The 23,219-nt window shown below is 62.0% G+C and overlaps 1 protein-coding gene across 1 annotated transcript in view; it reads left to right on the top strand.

Moving 5' to 3' along the window:
* The window catches only part of LOC137677464 (DNA-directed RNA polymerase II subunit RPB1-like), a 40,855-nt gene that overhangs the window by 4,603 nt on the left and 13,033 nt on the right, over positions 1-23,219 (top strand). Inside the window, 16 exon segments of the mRNA XM_068424770.1 lie at positions 2,760-3,041; positions 4,704-4,865; positions 6,068-6,288; positions 7,387-7,519; positions 8,555-8,679; positions 10,520-10,730; positions 13,326-13,535; positions 14,595-14,763; positions 15,353-15,447; positions 16,103-16,306; positions 17,472-17,694; positions 18,417-18,600; positions 19,677-19,848; positions 20,246-20,351; positions 21,641-21,846; positions 22,632-22,856. Coding sequence (XP_068280871.1) covers positions 2,760-3,041; positions 4,704-4,865; positions 6,068-6,288; positions 7,387-7,519; positions 8,555-8,679; positions 10,520-10,730; positions 13,326-13,535; positions 14,595-14,763; positions 15,353-15,447; positions 16,103-16,306; positions 17,472-17,694; positions 18,417-18,600; positions 19,677-19,848; positions 20,246-20,351; positions 21,641-21,846; positions 22,632-22,856 — 2,928 coding nt within the window.

Raw genomic sequence — 23,219 nt, 5'->3', positions numbered from 1 at the left:
ACCTCAAAATATCCCGCTATGCCCCAAAATACGCCCGAACCACCCCGAAATACCCCAAAACTGCCCCAAAATACCCCCTGCACCCAAAAATCACCAAAAATACCCCCAAAGCCACCCCAAAATAACCTCCGTGCCCCAAAACTGCCCCAAAATCGCCCAAAAATACCCCAAAACTGCCCCAAAATCGCCCAAAAATACCCCAAAACTGCCCCAAAATACCCCGAAACCACCTGAAAATACCCCAAAACCACCCAAAAATATCCCCCTGCCCCAAATACCCCAAAACCACCCTAAAATACCCCAAAACCACCCCAAAATACCCCCAAACCACATCAAAATACTGCTTTACACCCCAAAATACCCCAAACCACCCCAAAATGCCCCCAAACCACCCCAAAATGCCCCCAAACCACCCTAAAATACCCCAAAATCACCCCAGAATAACCCCCTGCACACCCAAAATACACCCCTGGACTACGAAATACGCCCCTGGACCCCATTAATGCCCCTGTGACCCCATTAATGCCCCATCTCCCCCTTAATCCCCCCATTAACACCCCCATGACCCCCAAATGCCCCTGTGACCCCATTAATGCCCCCATCTTCCCTTAACCCCCCACATTAATACCCCCGTGACCCCACTAACCCCTCCCATCTTCCCCTTAACCTTCCCATTAATGCCCCAATGACCCCATTGATGTCCTTATAACCCCCTTAATGCCCCATCTCCCCCCTAACCCCCCCCAAACGCCCCCATCACCCCCCAAATGCCCCTGTGACCCCGCTAACCCCCCCCTTACCCCCCCATTAATGCCCCTGTGACCCCCTTAATGCCCCATCTCCCCCCTAACCCCCCTGTTAACACCCCTGTGACCCCCCAAACGCCCCCGTATCCCCACTAACTCCCCCTTACCCCCCCTTAATGCTCCTGTGACCCCCTTAATGCCCCCATCTCCCCCCTTAATGCCCCCTTAATGCCCCCATCTCCCCCCTTAATGCCCCTGTGACTCCCTTAATGCCCCCTTAATGCCCCCATCTCCCCCCTTAATGCCCCCATCTCCCCCCTTAATGCCCCCTTCTCCTCCCTTAATGCCCCCATCTCCCCCCTTAATGGCCCTGTGACCCCCTTAATGCCCCATCTCCCCCCTTAATGCCCCATCTCCCCCTTAACCCCCCCAAATGCCCCCGTGACCCCCTTTAATGCCCCATCTCCTTCCTAACCCACCCATTAACACCCCCTAACACCCCATTAACACTCCCATGACCCCCCAAACGCCCCCATGACCCCAGTAACCCCCCATCTCCCCCTTAACCTCCCCATTAATGCCCCAATGACCCCATTAATGCCCCATCTCCCCCTTAACCCCCCCATTAACACCCCCGTGACCCCCCAAACTCCCCTGTGACCCCACTAACCCCCCGCTCTCCCCCTTACCCCCTCATTAATGCCTCTGTGACCCCCTTAATGCCCCCATCTCCCCCTTAACCCCCCCTTAATGCCCCTATGACCCCATTAATGCCCCTGTGACCCCCTTAATGCCCCCATCTCCCTCCTTAACTCCACCCTTAATGCCCCCATCTCCCCCTTAACCCGCCCACTAATGCCCCCGTGACCCCACTAACCCCCCCTTAATGCCCCTGTGACCCCCTTAATGCCCCCATCTCCCCCTTACCCCCCATTAGTGCCCCCGTGACCCCACAAACGCCCCCATGACCCCACTAACCCCCTCATCTCTCCTTTAACCCCCCCATTAATGCCCCAATGATTCCATCGACGTTCTTATGACCCACTTAATGCCCCATCTTCCCCCTTAACTCCACCCTTAATGCCCCTGTGACCCCCTTAATGCCCCCATCTCCCCCCTTAATGCCCCCATCTCCCCCCTTAATGCCCCCATCTCCCCCCTTATTGCCCCCATCTCCCCATTAACCCCCCATAAATGCCCCTGTGACCCCCCTTAATGCCCCATCTCCCCCCTAACCCCCCTATTAACACCCAAATGCCCCCATGTCCCCACTAACCCCCCCCTTACCCTCCTTAATGCCTCTGTGACCCCCTTAATGTCCCCATCTCCCCCCTTATTGCCCCCATCTCCCCCTTAACCCCCCCATTAACACCCCTGTGACCCCACAAATGCCCCCGTAACCCCACAAACATCCCTGTGACCCCCCCCAATGCCCCCATCTCCCCCTGTCTCCCCCCTTAATGCCCCATCTCCCCCCTTAATGCCCCATCTCCCCCCTAACCCCCCTATTAACACCCAAATGCCCCCATGTCCCCACTAACCCCCCCCTTACTCCCCCTTAATGCCTCTGTGACCCCCTTATTGCCCCCATCTCCCCCCTTATTGCCCCCATCTCCCCCCTTATTGCCCCCATCTCCCCCTTAACCCCCCATAAATGCCCCTGTGACCCCCTTAATGCCCCCATCTCCCCCTTAACCCCCCCTTAACACCCCCGTGACCCCACTAATGCCCCCATCTCCCCATTAATGCCCCATAAACGCCCCTGTGACCTCCTCAATGCCCCCATCTCCCCCGTGACCCCCCATAAACGCCCCTGTGACCCCCTTAATGCCCCCATCTCCTCCTTAACCCCCCATAAATGCCCCCGTGACCCCCTTAATGCCCCCATCTCCCCCTTACCCCCCCATTAGTGCCCCTGTGACCCCCTTAATGCCCCTGTGACCCCCCAAACCCCCCCATCACCCCCCAACCCCCCCCCCATGACCCCCCTAACCCCCTCTCCCCCCCGCCCAGGGCCACGGGGGCTGCGGGCGGTACCAGCCCCGCATCCGCCGCTCGGGGCTGGAGCTCTACGCCGAGTGGAAGCACGTGAACGAGGACTCGCAGGAGAAGAAGATCCTGCTGAGCCCCGAGCGCGTGCACGAGATCTTCAAGCGCATCTCGGACGAGGAGTGCTTCGTGCTGGGCATGGAGCCGCGCTTCGCCCGCCCCGAGTGGATGGTCTGCACCGTCCTGCCCGTGCCCCCCCTCTCCGTGCGCCCCGCCGTCGTCATGCAGGGCTCGGCCCGCAACCAGGTGGGTGGGGGGGGGGTCCTGGGGTGACCTGGGGGGTCCCTGGGGGGAATTTCGGGGTCGCTGGGGGGTTTTGGGGTCCCTGGGGGGGTTTGGGGTGACCTTGGGGGGTTTTGGGGTGAGCTTGGGGGTCCCTGGTGTGTCTAGGTGAGTACGGGGGGGGGCATTGGGGGTTCCTAAGGGGGTTTTGGGGTGACCTGGGGGGGTTTGGGGTGACATTGGGGGTCCCTGGGGGGGTTTTGGGGTCCTTGGGGTAGGTTTGGGGTGACATTAGGGATCCCTAGAGAAGTTTTGGGGTCCCTGGAGTGGTTTTGGGCTAAATTTGGGGGTCCCTGGGGTGTCTAGGTGAGTATTGGGGTGACATTGCAGGTTCTTGAGGTGTCTGGGTAAGTATTGGGGTGACATTGGGGGTCTCTGGGGGGGTTTTGAGGTCCTTGGGGGGGTTTTGGGGTGACCTTGGGGGTCTCTGGTGTGTCTGGGTGAGTACTGGGGATGGTCTGCACCGTCCTGCCCGTGCCCCCCCTCTCCGTGCGCCCCGCCGTCGTCATGCAGGGCTCGGCCCGCAACCAGGTGGGGCTGGGGGTGACATTGGAGGGGGTCCTGGGGAGTGTGGGGTGACCCTGGGGGGGTTTTGAGGTCCTTGGGGGGGGTTTTGGGGTGACTTGGGGCGTCCCTGGGGTGTCTGGGTGAGTATTGGGGTGACCTTAGGGGGTCCCTAGAGAGGTTTTGGGGTCCTTGGGGTGGTTTTGGGGTGATCTTGGGGGTCCCTGAAGAGGTTTGGGGTGACCTTGGTGGTCCCTGGTGTGTGTGGGTGAGTATTGGGGTGATGTTGGGGGTGCCTGGGGAGGTTTTGGGGTGACATCAGGGATCCTTAGGGAGGTTTTGGGGTCCCTGGAGAGGTTTTGGGGTGACCTTGGGGGTCCCTGGTGTGTGTGGGTGAGTATTGGGGTGATGTTGGGGGTCCCTGGGGAGGTTTTGGGGTGACATCAGGGATCCTTAGGGAGGTTTTGGGGTCCCTGGAGAGGTTTTGGGGTGACCTTGGGGGTCCCTGGTGTGTGTGGGTGAGTATTGGGGTGATGTTGGGGGTGCCTGGGGGGGGTTTGGGGTGACTTGTGGGGTCCCTGGTGTGTCTGGGTGAGTATTGGGGAGACATTGGGGGTCTCTGGGGGGGTTTGGGGTGACATTGGGGGTCCCTGGGGTGGTTTTGGGGTGACATTGGGGGTCCCTGGTGTGTCTGGGTGAGTACTGGGGGGACGTTGGGGGTCCCTGGGGTGGTTTTGGGGTCCTTGGGGTGGTTTTGGAATGGTCTTGGGGCCCCTTGGTGTGTCTGGGTAAGTATTGGGGTGATGTTGGGGGTCCCTGGGGGGGGGGTTGGGGTGACCTTGGGGGTCCCTAGTGTGTCTGGGTGAGTATTGGGGTGACACTGGGGGTCTCTAGGGAGGTTTTGGGGTGACATTGGGGGTCTCTAGAGAGGTTTTGGGGTCCCTGGGGGGGTTTGGGGTGACCTTGGGGGTCGTTGGTGTGTCTGGGTGAGTATTGGGGTGACATTGGGGGTCCCTAGGCAGGTTTTGGGGTCCCTGGGGTGGTTTTGGGGTGACTTTGGGGGTCCCTGGAGGTGCTGCTGCCCCCCCCCATTAATTTTGGGGTGTCCCCCCCCTATTTCAGGACGACCTGACCCACAAACTCGCCGACATCGTCAAGATCAACAATCAGCTGCGGCGCAACGAGCAGAACGGGGCGGCCGCGCACGTCATCGCCGAGGACGTGAAGCTGCTCCAGTTCCACGTGGCCACCATGGTGGACAACGAGCTGCCGGGGCTGCCCCGGGTGAGGGGGGACAGGGGGGGACACAGGGGGGGACAGGGGACACATGGGACAGACAGGGGACAGGGGACACGGGGAGGGGACACAGGGAGGGGACAGGGACGTCAAACTGCTCCAGTTCCACGTGGCCACCACGGTGGGCAACGAGGTGCCCGGCCTGCCCCGGGTGAGGGGACAGGGGGGGACACAGGGCGGACAGGGGACAGCCAGGGGACAGGGGCAGGCAGGGGACATGGCGGGGGGGGACATGGGAAGGGGAGAGGAGACACGGGCAGGGGACAGGGACGTCAAACTGCTCCGGTTCCACGTGGCCACCATGGTGGGCAACGAGGTGCCTGGGCTGCTCCAGGTGAGGGGGGACGGGGGGGACAGGGGACAGCCAGGGGACACAGGGAGGGGACAGGGACATCCCCCAAGCCCCTCCTCTGCCCCCCCAAACCCCTCTTGTGCCCCCCCAGACCATGGCACGAGCCAGGGAGGGTCGTTGTCCCCCTCTGCCCCCTCCTCCCTGATGCCACCTCTTGGGGGGCACTTTTGGGGGTCAAGCCCTCCCTGACCCCCCCCATTTGCCCCCCCCAGGCCATGCAGAACTTGGGGGCCACCCCAAACCCCTCCTGTGCCCCCCCAAGCCCCCCCTCTGCCCCCCCAAAAGCCATGGGGGCAGCCAGGGAGGGTCGATGTCCTCCTCTGTCCCTTCTTCCCTGATGCCCCCTCTTGGGGGGCACTTTGGGGGTCGAACCCCCCCTGACCCCCCCCCATTTGCCGCCCCCCAGGCCATGCAGAACTTGGGGGGGTCCCCAAATACCTCATGCCCCCCCCAACCCCCTCCTGTGCCACCCCAAAGCCATGGGGGCAGCCAGGGAGGGTCGATGTCCCCCTCTGCCCCCTCCTCCCTGATGCCACCTCTTTGGGGGGCACTTCTGGGGGTCGAGCCCCCCCTGACCCCCCCCCATTTGCCCCCCCCCAGGCCATGCAGAAGTCGGGGGGTCCCCCAAGCCCCTCCTGTGCCCCCCCAACCCCTCCTGTGCCCCCCCAAACCCCCCCTCTGCCCCCCAAACCCCTTCTGTGCCCCCCCAAAGCCACGGGGGCAACCAGGGAGGGTCGATGTCCCCCTCTGCCCCGTCCTCCCTGATGCCACCTCTTGGGGGGGGCACTTTTGGGGGTCGAGCCCCCCCTGACCCTCCCCATTTGCCCCCCCCCCCCAGGCCATGCAGAAGTCAGGGCGCCCCCTGAAGTCCCTGAAGCAGCGGCTGAAGGGCAAGGAGGGCCGGGTGCGGGGCAACCTCATGGGCAAGCGCGTGGACTTCTCGGCCCGCACCGTCATCACCCCCGACCCCAACCTGGCCATCGACCAGGTGGGCGTCCCCCGCTCCATCGCCGCCAACATGACCTTCGCCGAGATCGTCACCCCCTTCAACATCGACAGGTGGGGGGGGGGGCGTTGGGGGGGCGTGGGGGGGTTTGGGGGGCATGGGGGGGATTTTAGGGGGCGTAAGGGGGGGTTTTGGGGGGGCTTCGAGGGATTTATGGGCGGTTTTAGGGGCCAAAAGGGGGAGTTTGGGGGTGGGGGGGGGGGGGCTTTTAGGGGATGTGGGGGAGTTTGGGGGGTGTTTTGGGGGGGGGGGCGTGGGGGTGTTTTGGGGGGGGTTGAGGGGGCATAAGGGGGGGTTTATGGGGGTTTTAGGGGCCAAAAGGAGTTTGGGGGTGTGGGGGGGGGTTGGGGGCGGGGGGGATTTGAGGGGTTTTAGGGGCCAAAAGAGGGAGTTTGGGGGGGATTGGGGGTGTGTTGGGGGGTGTGGGGGAGATTTGAGGGGTCATAAGGGGGGGTTTAGGGGCTAAAAGGGGGAATTAGAGGGTGTGGGGGGGGTTTGGGGGGTGATGGGGGGTGTTTGGGGGTTTTTGGGGGTATTTATGGGGGGTTTTGGGGGGCTTATGGGGGTTTTAGGGGCAAAAGGGGGAGTTTGGGGGTTGTGGGGGGGGTGTTGAGGGTGTATGGGGCGTTTTGGGGGTGTAGGGAGGGGATTGGGGGTGTTTTGGGGGGCGTGGGGGGGGATTTGAGGGGCCATAAGGGGGGATTTAGGGGGTTTATGGAGGTTTTAGGGGCCAAAAGGGGGAGTTTGGGGGTGGAGGGGGGGGGGGTGTGGGGGGACACGGGGACATTGGGGGGCACGTGAGGGGACAGGGGACATGGAGGGGGTGGGGGGGCCATTGGGGGGCAGATGGGGGTGTGGGGGACATTGGGGTCACGTGGGGGGATATGGGGGGACATCAGGGACTCGGGGGACACATGGGGGGACACGGGGACATGGAGGGGGTGCGGGGGGGACACGGGGACGTGACATGGGGGACATGGGGGGGCCACACAAGAAGCCTGGGCAGGACATGAGAGTTCCCCCTGACCCCCCAGCGTGTGCCATGGGGGGTTGGTGCCCCCCCCCGAGTGTCCCCTGTCCCCCCACCCTGTCCCGTGCCACCCCCCAAGTGTCCCCTGTCCCCCCCCCAACTGTCCCGTGTCCCCCCCCAGGCTGCAGGAGCTGGTGCGCCGCGGGAACAGCCAGTACCCGGGGGCCAAGTACATCATCCGGGACAACGGGGACCGCATCGACCTGCGCTTCCACCCCAAGCCCAGCGACCTGCACCTGCAGATCGGCTACAGGGTGGGGGGGGGGCACCCAAAATGGGGGGGGGGCACCCAAAAATGGGGGGGGGGCACCCAAAAATGGGGGGGGGCACCTCAGAAATGGGGCCAAACCTTGGGGTTTTGGGAGTTCCTGGTGGGTGCTGGTTTTAGGGCGCCCCCTGCTGGTGGGTGCTGGTTTTGGGGCGCCCCCTGCTGGTGGGCACTTGTTTTAGGGCACCCCCTTACTGTGGGTGCTGGGTTGGGGTCCCCATTCTGGGTGTTGGGGTGCCCCCTGCTGGTGGATGCTGGTTTTAGGGCGCCCCCTGCTGGTGGGCACTGGTTTTAGGGCACCCCCCTGCTGGTGGGTGCTGGTTTTAGGGTGCTCCGTGCTAGTGGGTGCTAGTTTAGGGCTCCCCTTACTGGTGGGTGCTGGTTTTAGGGCGCCCCCTACTGCTGGGCACTGGTTTTAGGGCACCCGCTGCTGGTGGGTGCTGATTTTAGGGTGCCCCCTGCTGGTGGGTGCTGGGTTGGGGGTCCCTGTTCTGGCTGTTGGGGCACCCCCTGCTGGTGGGCGCTGGTTTTAGGGTGCCCCCCTGCTGGTTGGTGCTGGTTTTAGGGCACCCCCCTGTTGGTCGGTGCTGGTTTTGGGGCACCCCCTGCTGGTGGGCGCTGGTTTTGGGGCACCCCCTGCTGGTGGGTGCTGGTTTTAGGGTGCCCCCTGCTGGTGGGTGCTGGTTTTGGGGCGCCCCCTGCTGGTGGGTGCTGGTTTGGGGGCACCCCCTGTTGGTCAGTGCTGGTTTTGGGGTGCCCCCTGCTGGTGGGCGCTGGTTTTAGGGTGCCCCCTGCTGGTGGGCGCTGGTTTTAGGGTTCCCCTTACTGGTGGGTGCTGGGTTGGGGTCCCCGCTCTGGGTGTTGGGGCACCCCCTGCTGGTTGGCGCTGGTTTTGGTGCACTCCCTACTGGTGGGTGCTGGTTTTAGGGCACCCCCTGCTGGTGGGCGCTGGTTTAGGGTCCCCCCCTGGGTGCTGGGGTGCCCCTGCTGACGGGGTCACCCCGTGTGTCCCCCCCCCCAGGTGGAGCGGCACATGTGTGACGGGGACATCGTGATCTTCAACCGCCAGCCCACGCTGCACAAGATGTCCATGATGGGCCACCGCGTGCGCATCCTGCCCTGGTCCACCTTCCGCCTCAACCTCAGGTACCCCAAAACTGCCCCCGGGGACCCCAAAACTGCCCCCCCAGATGGGGGGGCACCCCAAAACTGCCCCTGTCACCCTAAAGCTGCCCTATTGCAAAGGGGGGTGACCCCTGTCACCCCAAAAGTGCCTTTGTCACCCCAAAAAACCCAGCACCCCAAAACTGAGCTGCTCTGTATGATGGGGCACCCCAAAACTGCCCCTGCTCACCCCAAAATTGCCCCCAGCACCCCAAAACTGCCCCCCTGCAGTAGGGGATCACCCCAAAGCTGCCCCCAGTACCCTAAAACTGCTCTTGTCACCCTAAAGCTACCCCCGGTCACCTGTACACTACTCTACTCACCCCAAAACTGCCCCCCTGGATGGGGGAGGCACCCCAAAACTGCCTCAGTCACCCCAGAACTGCCCCAGTCACCCTAAACTTGTCCCATTGTAAAGGGGGGTGACCCCAAACCTGCTCCTGTCACCCCAGACCTGCTCCTGCACCCCAAAACTGAGCCCCTTCTGGATGGGGGGGCACCCCAAAACTGCCCCTGGCACCCTAAAACTGCCCCTGTTTACCCTAAAACTGCCCCATTGCAAAGGGGGGTGTCTGCAAACCTGCTGCTGTCACCCCAAAACTGGTGCCACCAGTATGAGGAGGTGACCCCAAAATCCCTATCACCCTAAAACTGCCCCCAGCACCCCAAAACTGCCCCGTTGCAAAGGGATGTGACCCCAGATGTGTCCTTGTCACCCCAAACCTGCTCCTGCACCCCAAAACTGACCCCCCTGGCTGGGGGGCACCCCAAAACTGCTCCTGGCACCCCAAAACTGCCCCATTACAAAGGGGGGTGACCTGTGTCACCCCAAAACTGCCCTTGTCACCCCAAAAGCCCCAGCGCCCCCAAACCTGCCCCACAGCAGACCCCTGGTGCCCAATAACCTGCCCTAACGCCCCCAAACCTGCCCCACAGCAGAGCCCTGGTGCCCCCAAACCTTTATGGGTGCCCCATAGCCTCTGTGGGTGCCCCGAAACCTCTGTGGGTGCCCCATAACCTTCCCCAGCCTGCCCCATAGCAGAGCCCTGGTGCCCCATAACCTCCCCCAATGCCCCCAAACCTGCCCCACCACCCCCAAACCTGCCCCACTACAGACCCCTGGTGCCCCCAGACCTTTGTGGGTGCCCCATAACTTGCCCCAACGCCCCCATACCTACTGCACAGCAGAGCCCTGGTGCCCCAAAACCTCTGTGGGTGCCCCATAACCTCCCCTAATGCCCCCAAACCTGCCCCAACGCCCCTAACCCTGCCCCACAGCAGACCCCTGGTGACCCTAAACCTGCCCCACAGCAGACCCTTGGTGCCCCCAAACCTTTATGGGTGCCCCATAGCCTCTGTGGGTGCCCCGAAATCTCTGTGGGTGCCCCATAACCTTCCCCAGCCTGCCCCATAGCAGAGCCCTGGTGCCCCATAACCTCCCCCAACGCCCCCAAACCTGCCCTACCACCCCCAAACTTGCCCCACTACAGACCCTTGGTACCCCCAAACCTCTGTGGGTGCACCATAACCTCCCTCAACGCCTCCAAACCTGCCCCACCACCCCCAAACCTGCCCCACTACAGACCCCTGGTGCCCCCAAACCTCTGTGGGTGCCCCATAACCTCCCCTAACGCCCCCAAATCTGCCCCAACACCCCCAAACCTGCCCCACAGCAGACCCCTGGTGACCCCAAACCTGTCCCACAGCAGACCCCTGGTGCCCCATAACCACCCCAACCCTCCCCCACAGCCCCTCCCCACCCCCAGCCCCCATCCCGCTGCCCCCTCCCAGCCCCACACCGTGTCCCCCCGTCACCCCACAGCGTCACCACCCCCTACAACGCCGACTTCGACGGGGACGAGATGAACCTGCACCTGCCCCAGTCCCTGGAGACGCGGGCGGAGATCCAGGAGCTGGCCATGGTGCCCCGCATGATCGTCACCCCCCAGTCCAACCGCCCCGTCATGGGCATCGTCCAGGACACCCTCACGGCCGTCCGCAAGTTCACCAAGCGCGACGTCTTCCTCGAGCGGGTGCGTGGGGTGGGGGGGGGACACCAGCGTTTTGGGGTCGTAAAAGGGGGTTTTGGGGGGTTTTTTGGAGCGTAGGAGGGGTTTGGGGGGCACCGAGGGTGGGTGGTGCCCGCAAAAGGGGTGTCTGTGGGGTACAGGAGGGTGTTGTTGGGGTGTGAGGTGGAGTTTGGGGGTGGGTTTGGGGTGTGACGTGGGGTTTGGGGGTGGGTTTGGGGTGTCCGTGGGGTGTGAGGTGGGGTTTGGGGTGGGTTTGGGGTGTCCTTGGGGTGTGACGTGGGGTTTGGGGTGTCCGTGGGGTGTGAGGTGGGGTTTGGGGGTGGGTTTGGGGTGTCCTTGGGGTGTGACGTGGGGTTTGGGGGTGGGTTTGGAGCGCGTGCGTGGGGGGGGACCCACGTTTTGGGGTCGTAAAAGGGGTTTTTGGGGGGGTTTTTTGGACCTTAGGGGGGTTTTGGGGTGCTCCAAGGGTGGGTGGTGGCCAGAAAAGGGGTGTCTGGGGGTACAGGAGAGCTCTGAAGGGTCAGGAGGGTGTTGTTGGGGTGTGAGGTGGGGTTTGGGGGTGGGTTTGGGGTGTCCGTGGGGTGTGAGGTGGGGTTTGGGGTGGGTTTGGGGTGTCCTTGGGGTGTGACGTGGGGTTTGGGGTGTCCTTGGGGTGTGAGGTGGGGTTTGGGGGTGGTTTTGGGGGTGTCCGTGGGGTGTGACGTGGGGTTTGGGGTGTCCTTGGGGTGTGAGGTGGGGTTTGGGGGTGGTTTTGGGGGTGTCCTTGGGGTGTGACGTGGGGTTTGGGGTGTCCTTGGGGTGTGACGTGGGGTTTGGGGTGGGTTTGGGGTGTCCATGGGGTGTGACGTGGGGTTTGGGGTGTCCTTGGGGTGTGAGGTGGGGTTTGGGGGTGGTTTTAGGGTGTCCTTGGGGTGTGACATGGGGTTTGGGGTGTTCTTGGGGTGTGACGTGGGATTTGGGGGTGGTTTGGGGTGTGACGCGGGGTTTGGGGGGGTTTTGGGGTGTCCTTGGGGTGTGACGTGGGGTTTGGGGGTGGTTTTGGGGTGTCCTTGGGGTGTGACGTGGGGTTTGGGGGTGGGTTTGGAGCGCGTGCGTGGGGGGGGACCCATGTTTTGGGGTCGTAAAAGGGGTTTTGGGGGGGTTTTTTGGACCTTAGGGGGGTTTTGGGGTGCTCCAAGGGTGGGTGGTGGCCAGAAAAGGGGTGTCTGGGGGTACAGGAGAGCTCTGAGGGGTCAGGAGGGTGTTGTTGGGGTGTGAGGTGGGGTTTGGGGGTGGGTTTGGGGTGTCCTTGGGGTGTGATGTGGGATTTGGGGTGGTTTCGGGGTGTCCTTGAGCTGCAGAAGGACTTTGTGTGATGGGAAGATGTTCTTGGGGTGTGACGTAGAGTTTGGGGGTGGTTTTGGGGTGTCTGTGGGGTGCAGGAGGGGGTTTAGGAGCTCTGAGGGGTCTGGAGGGTGTTGCTGGGGTGTGAGGTGGGGTTTGGGGGTGGTTTTGGGGTGTCCTTGGGGTGTGAGGTGGGGTTTGGGAGTGGGTTTGGGGTGTCCTTGGGGTGAGACATGGGGTCTGGGGGTGGGTTTGGGGTGTTCTTGGGGTGTGACGTGGGATATGGGGTGGTTTCGGGGTGTCCTTGAGCTGCAGAAGGACTTTGGGTGATGGGAAGATGTTCTTGGGGTGTGATGTAGGGTTTGGGGGTGGTTTTGGGGTGTCTGTGGGGTGCAGGAGAGGGTGTAGGAGCTCTGAGGGGTCTGGAGGGTGTTGTTGGCATGTGAGGTGGGGTTTGGGGGTGGTTTTGGGGTGTCCTTGGGGTGTGATGTGGGGTTTGGGGTGTCCTTGGGGTGCAGAAGGACTTTAGGTGGTGGGAAGATGTTCTTGGGGTGTGACGTGGGGTTTGGGGGTGGTTTTGGGGTGTTCTTGGGGTGTGAGGTGGGGTTTGGGGGTGGGTTTCGGGTGTCCTTGGGGTGTGACATGGGGTTTAGGGCGGGTTTTGGGGCACCTTTGGGTTGTGGTGGGAGGATTTGGAGTCCTTATGGGGTCTCCTTGACCAGTAGAACCATTTTTGGGGAGTTTTGGGGCATTCTTGGGGCTGTGGTGGTGGGATTTGAGGTCCTTATGGGGTCTCCTTGACCAGTAGAACCATTTTTGGGGTGTTTTGGGGCATTCTTGGGGCTGTGGTGGTGGGATTTGAGGTCTTTATGGGGTCTCCTTGACCAGTAGAACCATTTCTGGGGAGTTTTGGGGCATTCTTGGGGCTGTGGTGGGAGGATTTGAGGTCCTTATGGGGTCTCCTTGACCAGTAGAACCATTTTTGGGGTGTTTTGGGGCATTCTTGGGGCTGTGGTGGTGGGATTTGAGGTCTTTATGGGGTCTCCTTGACCAGTAGAACCATTTCTGGGGAGTTTTGGGGCATTCTTGGGGCTGTGGTGGGAGGATTTGAGGTCCTTATGGGGTCTCCTTGACCAGTAGAACTGGTTTTGGGGCTGTGGTGGGAAGATCTGGGATGTCCTTGGCCTCCAGGAGACCCTGGAGAAGGTTTTTTGGGGGGCATCGTCGTGCCGTGGCCGTTGTTGGGGTGCTGACGGGTTGTCCCCCGTCCCGCAGGGGGAGGTGATGAACCTGTTGATGTTCCTCTCGACATGGGACGGGAAGGTCCCTCAACCCGCCATCTTGAAGCCCCGTCCCCTCTGGACGGGCAAACAGATCTTCTCCCTCATCATCCCCGGGCACATCAACTGCATCCGCACCCACAGCACCCACCCCGACGACGAGGACAGCGGGCCCTACAAGCACATCTCCCCCGGGGACACCAAGGTGGGTGGGGGGGGCTGGGGTGGGAGAAGAGGGTGTGGAGGACTTCTGGGGTGGGTGATGGGTGCTCCGAGGTGGCTTGGGTGGAGTTGGGGATGGTCTAGAGGGGCTTGGTGGGACTTGAGGGTGGTCTGGAGGGACTTGAGGGTGCTCTAGGGTGGCTTGGTGGGACGTAGAGGTGCTTGGTGGGACATGAGGATGGTCTAGGGGGGCTTGGTGGGACTTGAGGGTGGTCTGGAGGGACTTGAGGGTGCTCTAGGGTGGCTTGGTGGGACGTAGAGGTGCTTGGTGGGACATGAGGATGGTCTAGGGGGGCTTGGTGGGACTTGATGGTCTGGGGGCACTTGGTGGGACTTGAGGGTGGTCTAGGGGGGCTTGGTGGGACTTGAGGATGGTCTGGGGGGGCTTGGTGGGACTTGAGGATGGTCTGGGGGGGCTTGGTGGGACTTGAGGGTGGTCTGGGGGGGCTTGGTGGGACTTGAGGGTGGTCTGGAGGGTCTTGGGGGTGCTCTAGGGTGGCTTGGTGGGATTTGAGGGTGGTCTGGGGTGGCTTGGTGGGATTTGAGGATGGTCTGGGGTGGCTTGGTGGGATTTGAGGGTGGTCTGGGGTGGGTTGGTGGGACTTGAGGGTGGTCTGGGGGGGCTTGGTGGGACTTGAGGGTGGTCTGGAGGGTCTTGGGGGTGCTTTAGGGTGGCTTGGTGGGACATAGTGGGGCTTGGTGGGACTTGAGGATGGTCTGGGGGGGCTTGGTGGGACATGAGGATGGTCTGGGGTGGGTTGGTGGGACTTGAGGGTGGTCTGGGGTGGCTTGGTGGGACGTGAGGGTGGTCTGGAGGATCTTGAGGGTGCTCCAGGGTGGGTTGGTGGGATTTGGAGGTGCCCTCAGATTGGGGAGAACCTTGGGGTGGGTGAAGGGGCTACAGAAGCCCCTTGGGGTGTCTTGGGGGGATTGATGGGTGCCTTGAGGACACAGAGGTCCTCAAGGGTGGTTGGGTGAACCATGGGGTGGGGTGGGGTGTCTCTGGAGAGTTGGGGGGTGGTGACTGACCCCCTCCGTGTAGGTGGTGGTGGAGAATGGGGAGCTGATCATGGGCATCCTCTGCAAGAAGTCCCTGGGCACCTCGGCGGGGTCCTTGGTCCACATCTCCTACCTGGAGATGGGCCACGACACCACCCGCCTCTTCTACAGCAACATCCAGACTGTCATCAACAACTGGCTCCTCATCGAAGGTCGGGGGGGGACCAGGGGGACAGGGTGGCGTGGTGGGGTGGCATGGACCTCTCTTGAGGGCACAAAATGGGGGGCCAGGTTCTCCTAGGAGGTTTTTGAGGTGCTCCTTGGGGTTTTGGAGCACCCATGGTTCTCCTAGGACATTTTTGGGGTGCTCCTTGGGGTTCTGGAGCACCCATGGTCCTCCTAGAACGTTCTTGGGGTGCTCCTTGGGGTTCTGGAGCACCCATGGTTCTCCTAGAAGGTTCTTGGGGTGCTCCTTGGGGTTCTGGAGCACCATGGACCTTCTCAGACCCTGTCGGAGGAGGACTTGGGTGCCCATGGGGGCTCTTGGACCATGTTCTTTGGGACAACAGGGACCCAGGTGTCTTGGGGGGGGTCTTGGACCCCTTTTTGGCCCTACGAGGACCTTGTTGTCCACTGGGTGCCCTTGGACCTGTTCTTCTGGTCCATGGCCCTAAGTATCTCCTGTAGGGTCAGGAGAACATGGCAGAAGGTTGGGTTTGGGGTTGAGGGGGGGACAGGACATGGGGTGGGGGCCACCCTGAGGTGGGGAGCACCCACCTGAGTGTCCCCCCCCACCCCCAGGCCACACCATCGGCATTGGGGACTCCATCGCCGACGCCAAGACCTACCAGGACATCCAGAACACCATCAAGAAGGCCAAGCAGGATGTCATTGAGGTGGGTGGTGGCTTCTTGGGGGGGTCCTCAGGGTGGTGGGGGGGACCTGAGTGACGCTGTGGGATCTCCTGGGTGAGATCTGGGGTTCCTTGGGGGCGCTGTGGGACGTGGGGGGTGATGAGGTGGACTTTGGGGTTCTCCACAGGGCTTGGAGATCTTCTTTGGTGATGCTAGTGGGTCCCTCTGGGGGGGTTTGGGTGCTCCTCAACCTTCTGGGGACCCCCCGTGTCTCTGGAAGGTTTTGGGGTGCCCCAGTGGTGCTGTGGGGTCATGGGGGGGTGATTGAAGGTTCTCCTTGGGGTTCTGGAGCACCCATGGTCCTCCCAGGACATTTTTGGGGTGCTCCTTGGGGTTCTGGAGCACCCATGGTTCTCCTAGAACATTTTTGGGGTGCTCCTCAGGGTTTTGGAGCACCCATGGTTCTCCTGGGACATTTTTGGGGTGCTCCTTGGAGTTTTGGAGCACCCATGGTTCTCCTAGAACATTTGTGGGGTGCTCCCCACCCATCTAGCGCCCCCCCACTCCCCCAGGACACCTTGAGGACCTTCCCCAGGTGGTTTTCATCCCCTCCCAAACCCCCTGAGATACCTTGGGGTGCTCCCAGGGTGTTGGGGTGCCCCAGTGACATCACGGGGGGGTCCCCATGGGGTGGCAGGTCATCGAGAAGGCCCACAACAACGAGCTGGAGCCCACCCCGGGGAACACGTTGCGTCAGACCTTCGAGAACCAGGTCAACCGCATCCTCAACGACGCCCGGGACAAGACGGGTTCCTCCGCCCAGAAGTCCCTCTCCGAGTACAACAACTTCAAGTCCATGGTCGTGTCGGGTGCCAAGGGCTCCAAGATCAACATCTCCCAGGTCTTGGGGGGTTCTACGGGGTCTTGGGGGGCTCCTGGGGGATCTCAGGGAGGTGGTGGAGGATCTCCATGGGGTTTGGGAGGGTTCCTGTTGGGTTTTGTAGACCTGTGTGGGCTCCTCTTGGGGGTCCGTGGTGGTGTTGGGCACCAAGAGCTCCAAGATGGACATCTCTGAGGTCTTGGGGGGCTCCTGTGGTGTCTCAGGGAGGCGGTGGAGGATCTCGGGGGGGTTTGGGAGGGTTCCTGTTGGGTTTTGTAGACCTGTGTGGGCTCCTCTTGGGGGTCCGTGGTGGTGTTGGGCACCAAGAGCTCCAAGATGGACATTTCTGAGGTCTTGGGGGGCTCTGCGGGGTCTTGGGGGGCTCCTGGGGGATCTCAGGAAGGTGGTGGAGGATCTCGGGGGGGTTTGGGAGGGTTCCTGTTGGGTTTTGTAGACCTGTGTGGACTCCTCTTGAGGGTCCGTGGTGGTGTTGGGCACCAAGAGCTCCAAGATGAACATCTCTGAGGTCTTGGGGGGTTCTACAGGGTCTTGGGGGGCTCCTGTGGGATCTCAGGGAGGTGGTGGAGGATCTCTGGGGGTTTGGGAGGGTTCCTGTTGGGTTTTGTAGACCTGTGTGGGCTCCTCTTGAGGGTCCGTGGTGGTGTTGGGCACCAGGAGCTCCAAGATGGACATCTCTGAGGTCTTGGGGGTCTCCTGTGGGGTCTCCCACATACCTTGAGGGTCTCTACAGATCCTCGGGATGTTCCCTACAGGGATCAGAGGTGCTTGAGGGGACCAGGGTGATCACTGTAGGGTCCAGGAGGACCCCATGGGTCATCGTGGTGGTCCATGATGACGTTGGCCTTCAAGGAGAACATCTCCCAGATACCTTGGGGGTCCGTAGAGCCCCTCAGGACATTTCCTACGGGGTCAGGGATGACTTGAGGGGACCAGGGTGATCACTGTAGATTCTAGGAGGACCCCTTGGGTCGTCGTGGTGGTCCCCATGGGTCATCGTGGTGGTCCTTGATGATGTTGGCCTTCAAGATGAACATCTCCCACATACATTGGGCGTCCCTAGAGCCCCTCAGGACATTCTCTATGGAACTCAGTGACCTTTTATGAGGTCTAGGGGTGGCAGCCACCCCCCCCCCACCCACGGTGTCCTCTCCACCCTCCCCTGCAGGTCATCGCGGTGGTGGGCCAGCAGAACGTGGAGGGCAAACGCATCCCCTTCGGCTTCAAGCACCGCACGTTGCCCCACTTCATCAAGGATGACTACGGGCCCGAGAGCCGGGGCTTCGTGGAGAACTCCTACCTGGCCGGCCTCACCCCCACCGAGTTCTTCTTCCACGCCATGGGTGGGCGTGAGGGCCTCATCGACACCGCCGTCAAGACGGCCGAGACCGGTCAGTCCCCACCTCCAAAAATCCCACCCCACCTTCTCCACGTCCCCCCATCATGGTGGACTCATCTTCACTGAGGCCACCGACTGCTGTGAGCCCCCCGTGTCCCACCCTACCTCGTCATGGGGTCACCGTTGACCACCCTGACCTTCTTCTGGGACTACCAAACCCTCCTTAGATGCCTCCTGGGGCCCCCCAATGGTCTTCAGGACCTCCAACCCCTACCCAGAGCACCCTGTGCCCCCCACAAGGACTCTTAGACCTTCTTCAGGGGTTCCTGTGTCCCCATCTCTCCTCTCTGGAGCCACCCAGGGACCCCCAAACCCTCCCTAGATGCCTCCTGGGGACCCCCAAAGCCCTCCAGGACCCCCAAACCCTCCTTAGATGCCTTCTGGGGACCCCCCAAGCCCTCCAGGACCCCCAAACCCTCACTAGATGCCTCCTGGGGACCCCCCAAAGCCCTCCAGGACCCCCAAACCCTCCCTAGATGCTTCCTGGAGCCCCCCGAAGCCCTCCAGGTCCCCCAAACCCTCCTTAGATGTTTCCTCGGGATCTCTCAAAGCCTTCCAGGACCCCCAAAACCTCCTTAGATGCCTCCTGGGGACCTCCCAAGCCCTCCAGGACCCCAAAACCCTCCTTAGATGCTTCCTGGGGATCCCCCAAGCCATCCATGACCCCCAAACCCCCCTCCAGGGGTGACACGTCCCCCTCCGTCCCCCTCGTAGGGTACATCCAGCGTCGGCTGATCAAGTCCATGGAGTCGGTGATGGTCAAGTACGACGCGACGGTCCGTAACTCCATCAACCAGGTGGTGCAGCTGCGCTACGGCGAGGACGGGCTGGCGGGCGAGAGCGTCGAGTTCCAGAACCTGGCCACCCTCAAGCCCTCCAACAAGGCCTTCGAGAAGAAGTGAGGGACCCCCCCACCTACGGCAGGACACCTTCTGGTTTGGGGTGGGGGGGCATGGCTCAGGGTGGGGGGCAGGCCTGGGTGGGGGGGGTTGAGCTGAGCCCATCTTGGGATCTTCAAGCTGCTCTTGGGGTCTTCAAGCTGCTCCACCCAAGAGCTGGAGCCATCTTGGGGTCCTTGAGCTGCTCCATCCAAGAGTTGGGCCCATCTTGGGGTCTTCAAGCTGCTCTTGGGGTCTTCAAGCTGCTCCTTCCAAGAGCTGGAGCCATCTTGGTGTCCCCAAGCTGCTCTTGCCTAACTTGGAGCCCACGTTGGTGTCCCCAAGCCCAACTTGGAGCCCACGTTGGTGTCCCCAAGCCCAACTTGGAGCCCACGGTGGTGTCCCCAAGCCCAACTTGGAGCGCACGTTGGTGTCCCCAAGCCCAACTTGGAGCCCATGTTGGTGACCCCAAGCCCAACTTGGAGCCCATGTTGGTGTCCCCAAGCTGTTCCTCTTCAACGTTGGTCACATGTTGGTGTCCCCAAGCTGCTCTTGCCCAACTTGGAGCCCACGTTGGTGTCCCCAAGCCCAACTTGGAGCCCATTTTGGTGTCCCCAAGCTGCTCCTTCTCAATTTGTGTCACATTTTGGTGTCCCCAAGCTGCTCCTGCCCAACTTGGAGCCCACGTTGGTGTCCCCAAGCCCAACTTGGAGCCCATGTTGGTGTCCCCAAGCTGCTCCTGCCCAACTTGGAGCCCATGTTGGTGACCCCAAGCCTAACTTGGAGCTCATGTTGGTGTCCCCAAGCTGCTCCTGCCCAACTTGGAGCCCACGTTGGTGACCCCAAGCCCAACTTGGAGCCCATGTTGGTGTCCCCAAGCTGCTCCTCCTCAACGTTGGTCACATGTTGGTGTCCCCAAGCTGCTCTTGCCCAACTTGGAGCCCATGTTGGTGTCCCCAGGTCGCTCCTCCTCAACATGGGTCCCATTTTGGTGTCCCCAAGCAGCTCCTGCCCCCCATCCCTGACGCCCCCACCCCCCTGCCACCCACCACGCGTGTCCCCTGCCACCCACCATGCGTGTCCCCCACCCCACCAGGTTCAAGTTCGACTACACCAACGAGCGGGCGCTGCGGCGGATGCTGCAGGAGGAGCTGGTCAAGGACATCCTCTCCAACGCCCACATCCAGAACGAGCTCGAGCGGGAGTTCGAGAAGATGCGGGAGGACCGCGAGGTGCTGCGGGTCATCTTCCCCACGGGGGACAGCAAGGTGGGACCCCCGGGGACACCCCAACCCCCCCCCCAGAGCCACCCGCACCCCTGGGGTCTCCAAACCCACGTGGGGACCTCCCTGGTGGTGCCACCACCCTGGTTTGGGGGATGCTGGTTGCCCAACCGGTTGTCACCCCTGTGTCGGGTGTCACCCCCATGTCCGGGTGTCACCCCTGCTCGTGTCCCCTGTTTTTGGGGTGCAGCAGGAAGCAGTGAACCCCCCCTTTCTTTGGGGTGGCCCTTTTTGGGGTGGTGGCACCCACCAGCACCCAAATTTGGGGACATTGACCCCAAAATGTCCCTTTTTTGAGTCTCTTCACCCACCACAGCCCAGATTTTTGGGTGCTGACCCCCCATTTTTGGGTGCTGACCCCCCATTGGGTGCCCTCCCCCAGGTCGTGCTCCCCTGCAACCTCCTGCGCATGATCTGGAACGCCCAGAAGATCTTCCACATCAACTCCCGCCTCCCCTCGGACCTTCACCCCGTCAAGGTGGTGGAGGGTGAGTCCTTGGGGGGGTCCTGGACCCAGAGGGAAGGAGGGTGGGGGGGTGGTGGGACCCCTGGGATCTCCAGGAGGGTGCTGAGGGCTCTGGGGACTCCCGTGAGCCCTTCTAAGAAGGTTTAAGGGACTTAGAGGACCCACTGTGGTCCCCAGGAAGGTTCTGGGGGGGCTTGGAGGACCTCAACGACCCTCAGGAAGGTGCTGGGGGGGCTTGGAGGACCCACCATGGTTCCCAGGAAGGTTCTTGGGGGGCTTGGAGGACCCACCATGGTCCCCAGGAAGGTTCTTGGGGGGGCTTGGAGGACCCACCGTGGTCACCAGGAAGGTTCTTGGGGGGCTTGGAGGACCTCAGTGACCCCCAGGAAGGTGCTGGGGGGACTGGGAGGACCCACCATGGTCCCCAGGAAGGTTCTTGGGGGGCTTGGAGAACCTCAACGACCTTCAGGAAGGTGCTGGGGGACTTGAGGACCCCCAAGAATGTGGTGGAGAACTTGCAGGACTTCCATGAAGGTGCTGGGGGACTTGGGGACCTCAGTGACCCTCCAAGAAGGTGCTGGGGGTCTTGGAGGACCCCAACAGCTCCTAGAAGGGTGCTGAGGGACATGTAGGGTCTCCAGGAACATGTTGTGGGACTTGAGGAACCTCAAGGAGGTGCTGTGGGACTTGGGGACCCGCAGGAAGGTGCTGTGGGACTTGGGGACCCCCAGGAAGGTGCTGGGGGTCTTGGAGGACCCCAACAGCTCCTAGAAAGGGACTGAGGGACATGTAGGATCTCCAGGAACATGTTGTGGGACTTGAGGAACCCCAAGAAGACACTGGGAGGACTTGAGGACCCTCAGGAAGGTTCTGGGGGGCTTGGAGGACCCCAACAACCCCCAGGAAGGTGCTGAGGGACACGCAGGATCTCCAGGAGCATGTTGTGGGACTTGAGGAACCTCAAGAAGACACTGGGAGGACTTGAGGACCCCCAGGAAGGTGCTGTGGGACTTGGGGACCCCCAGGAAGGTGTTGGGGGGTCTGGAGGACCCCGAGAGCTCCTAGAAAGGGGCTGAGGGACATGTAGGGTCTCCAGGAACGTGTTGTGGGACTTTGAGGAACCCCAAGAAGATACTGGGAGGAGTTGAGGAACCCCAAGAAGATACTGGGAGGACTTGAGGAACCCCAAGAAGACACTGGGAGGAGTTGAGGAACCCCAAGAAGATACTGGGAGGAGTTGTGGACCCCCAGGAAGGTGCTGTGGGCCGTGGGGACCCCCAGGGACCTCCAGCCGCACCATGTGTCCCTCAGGGGTGAAGGAGCTGAGCCGCAAGCTGGTGATCGTCAACGGGGACGACCCCCTGAGCCGGCAGGCCCAGGAGAACGCGACGTTGCTCTTCAACATCCACCTGCGCTCCACCCTCTGCAGCCGGCGCATGGTGGAGGAGTTCCGGCTCAGCGGGGAGGCCTTCGACTGGCTCCTGGGCGAGATCGAGTCCAAGTTCAACCAGGCCATCGTGAGTGGAGCCGGTGGGGGGAGAAGGTCCAGGGGTCTGAGGGGCAGGAGCAGGTATCTGGGGGACATCTGAGGGGTTTGGGGAGGAGATACGGGGCAGGTTTGGGTCTAGGAGCAGATTTGGGACATTCTTGGGTCCAGATTCGGGGCAATTTTGGGTCCAGGTTCATGATGCTCTTGAAGCCACATCTAGGAGGGGTTTGGATCCACACCTGGGGTGGTTTTGGGACCCCTCTGACATCCCATGTCCACCTGGGGAGATGATGGGGAGAGATGTGGGGTTTAGGACCAGATTTGGGACATTCTTGGGTCCAGATTTGGGGCGGTTTTGAGTCCAGGTTCTTCATGATATTCTTGGAGCCACATCTAGGAGGGGTTTGGGTCCAGACCTGGGTTGGTTTTGGGGCCAGCCTGAGACCCCATGTCCACGTGGGGAGATGGTGGGGGCAGGTGTGGGGGTTTAGGACCAGATTTGGGACATTCTTGGCTCTAGATTTGGGGCAATTTTTAGTTCCAGGTTCATGATGTTCTTGGAGCCACATCTAGGAGGGGTTTGGGGCCAGACCTGGGATGATGTTGGGGCCCCCCTGAGACCCCATGTCCACCTGGGGAGATGGTGGGGACAGATGTGGGGGTTTAGGACCAGATTTGGGACATTCTTGGGTCTAGATTTGAGGCAACTTTGAGTCCCGCTCTGGGACATTCTTGAAGCCACATCTAGGAGAGCTTTGGGTCCAGCTCTGGGACATGTCCTCCCTTGACACCCTGTGTCCCCCCACCCACCAGGCACACCCTGGGGAGATGGTGGGGGCGCTGGCGGCCCAGTCGCTGGGAGAACCGGCCACCCAGATGACCCTCAACACCTTCCACTACGCCGGGGTGTCGGCCAAGAACGTCACCCTGGGTGTCCCCCGCCTCAAGGAGCTCATCAACATCTCCAAGAAGCCCAAGACGCCTTCGCTCACCGTCTTCCTGCTGGGCCAGAGCGCCCGCGACGCCGAGCGGGCCAAGGTGGGGATGGGGGACACCACGGGGGTGGGGGAGCAGCAGGAACCTGGGTCAGGTGGTCCCCTTGTCCTCTGTTGGGTGGGGGTTCTGTCCTGGGGTGGCCCTGTGGTGGCCCCATGGCTTCATCTTCCCATGGTGGCCGCGTGGCTTTGTGTCCCCTCTGTGTCCACATAGCCCCGTGGTGGCCCCATGGCTTCATCTTCCCATGGTGGCCCCATGGCTTTGTGTCCACACAGCCCCGTGGTGACCCCATGGCTTCATCTCGCCTCTGTGTCACCCCACAGCCCTGTGGTGGCCCCATGGCTTCATGTTCCTGTGGTGGCCCCGTGGCTTTGTCCCTGCTGTGTCCACACAGCCCCATGGTGG

The sequence above is a fragment of the Nyctibius grandis genome, unplaced genomic scaffold, assembly GCF_013368605.1.
Source record: "Nyctibius grandis isolate bNycGra1 unplaced genomic scaffold, bNycGra1.pri scaffold_71_arrow_ctg1, whole genome shotgun sequence".
Taxonomy (NCBI): domain Eukaryota; kingdom Metazoa; phylum Chordata; class Aves; order Nyctibiiformes; family Nyctibiidae; genus Nyctibius; species Nyctibius grandis.
The sequence above is the reverse complement of the archived record's forward strand: the minus strand, read 5'-3'. Positions and strand labels throughout refer to the sequence as shown.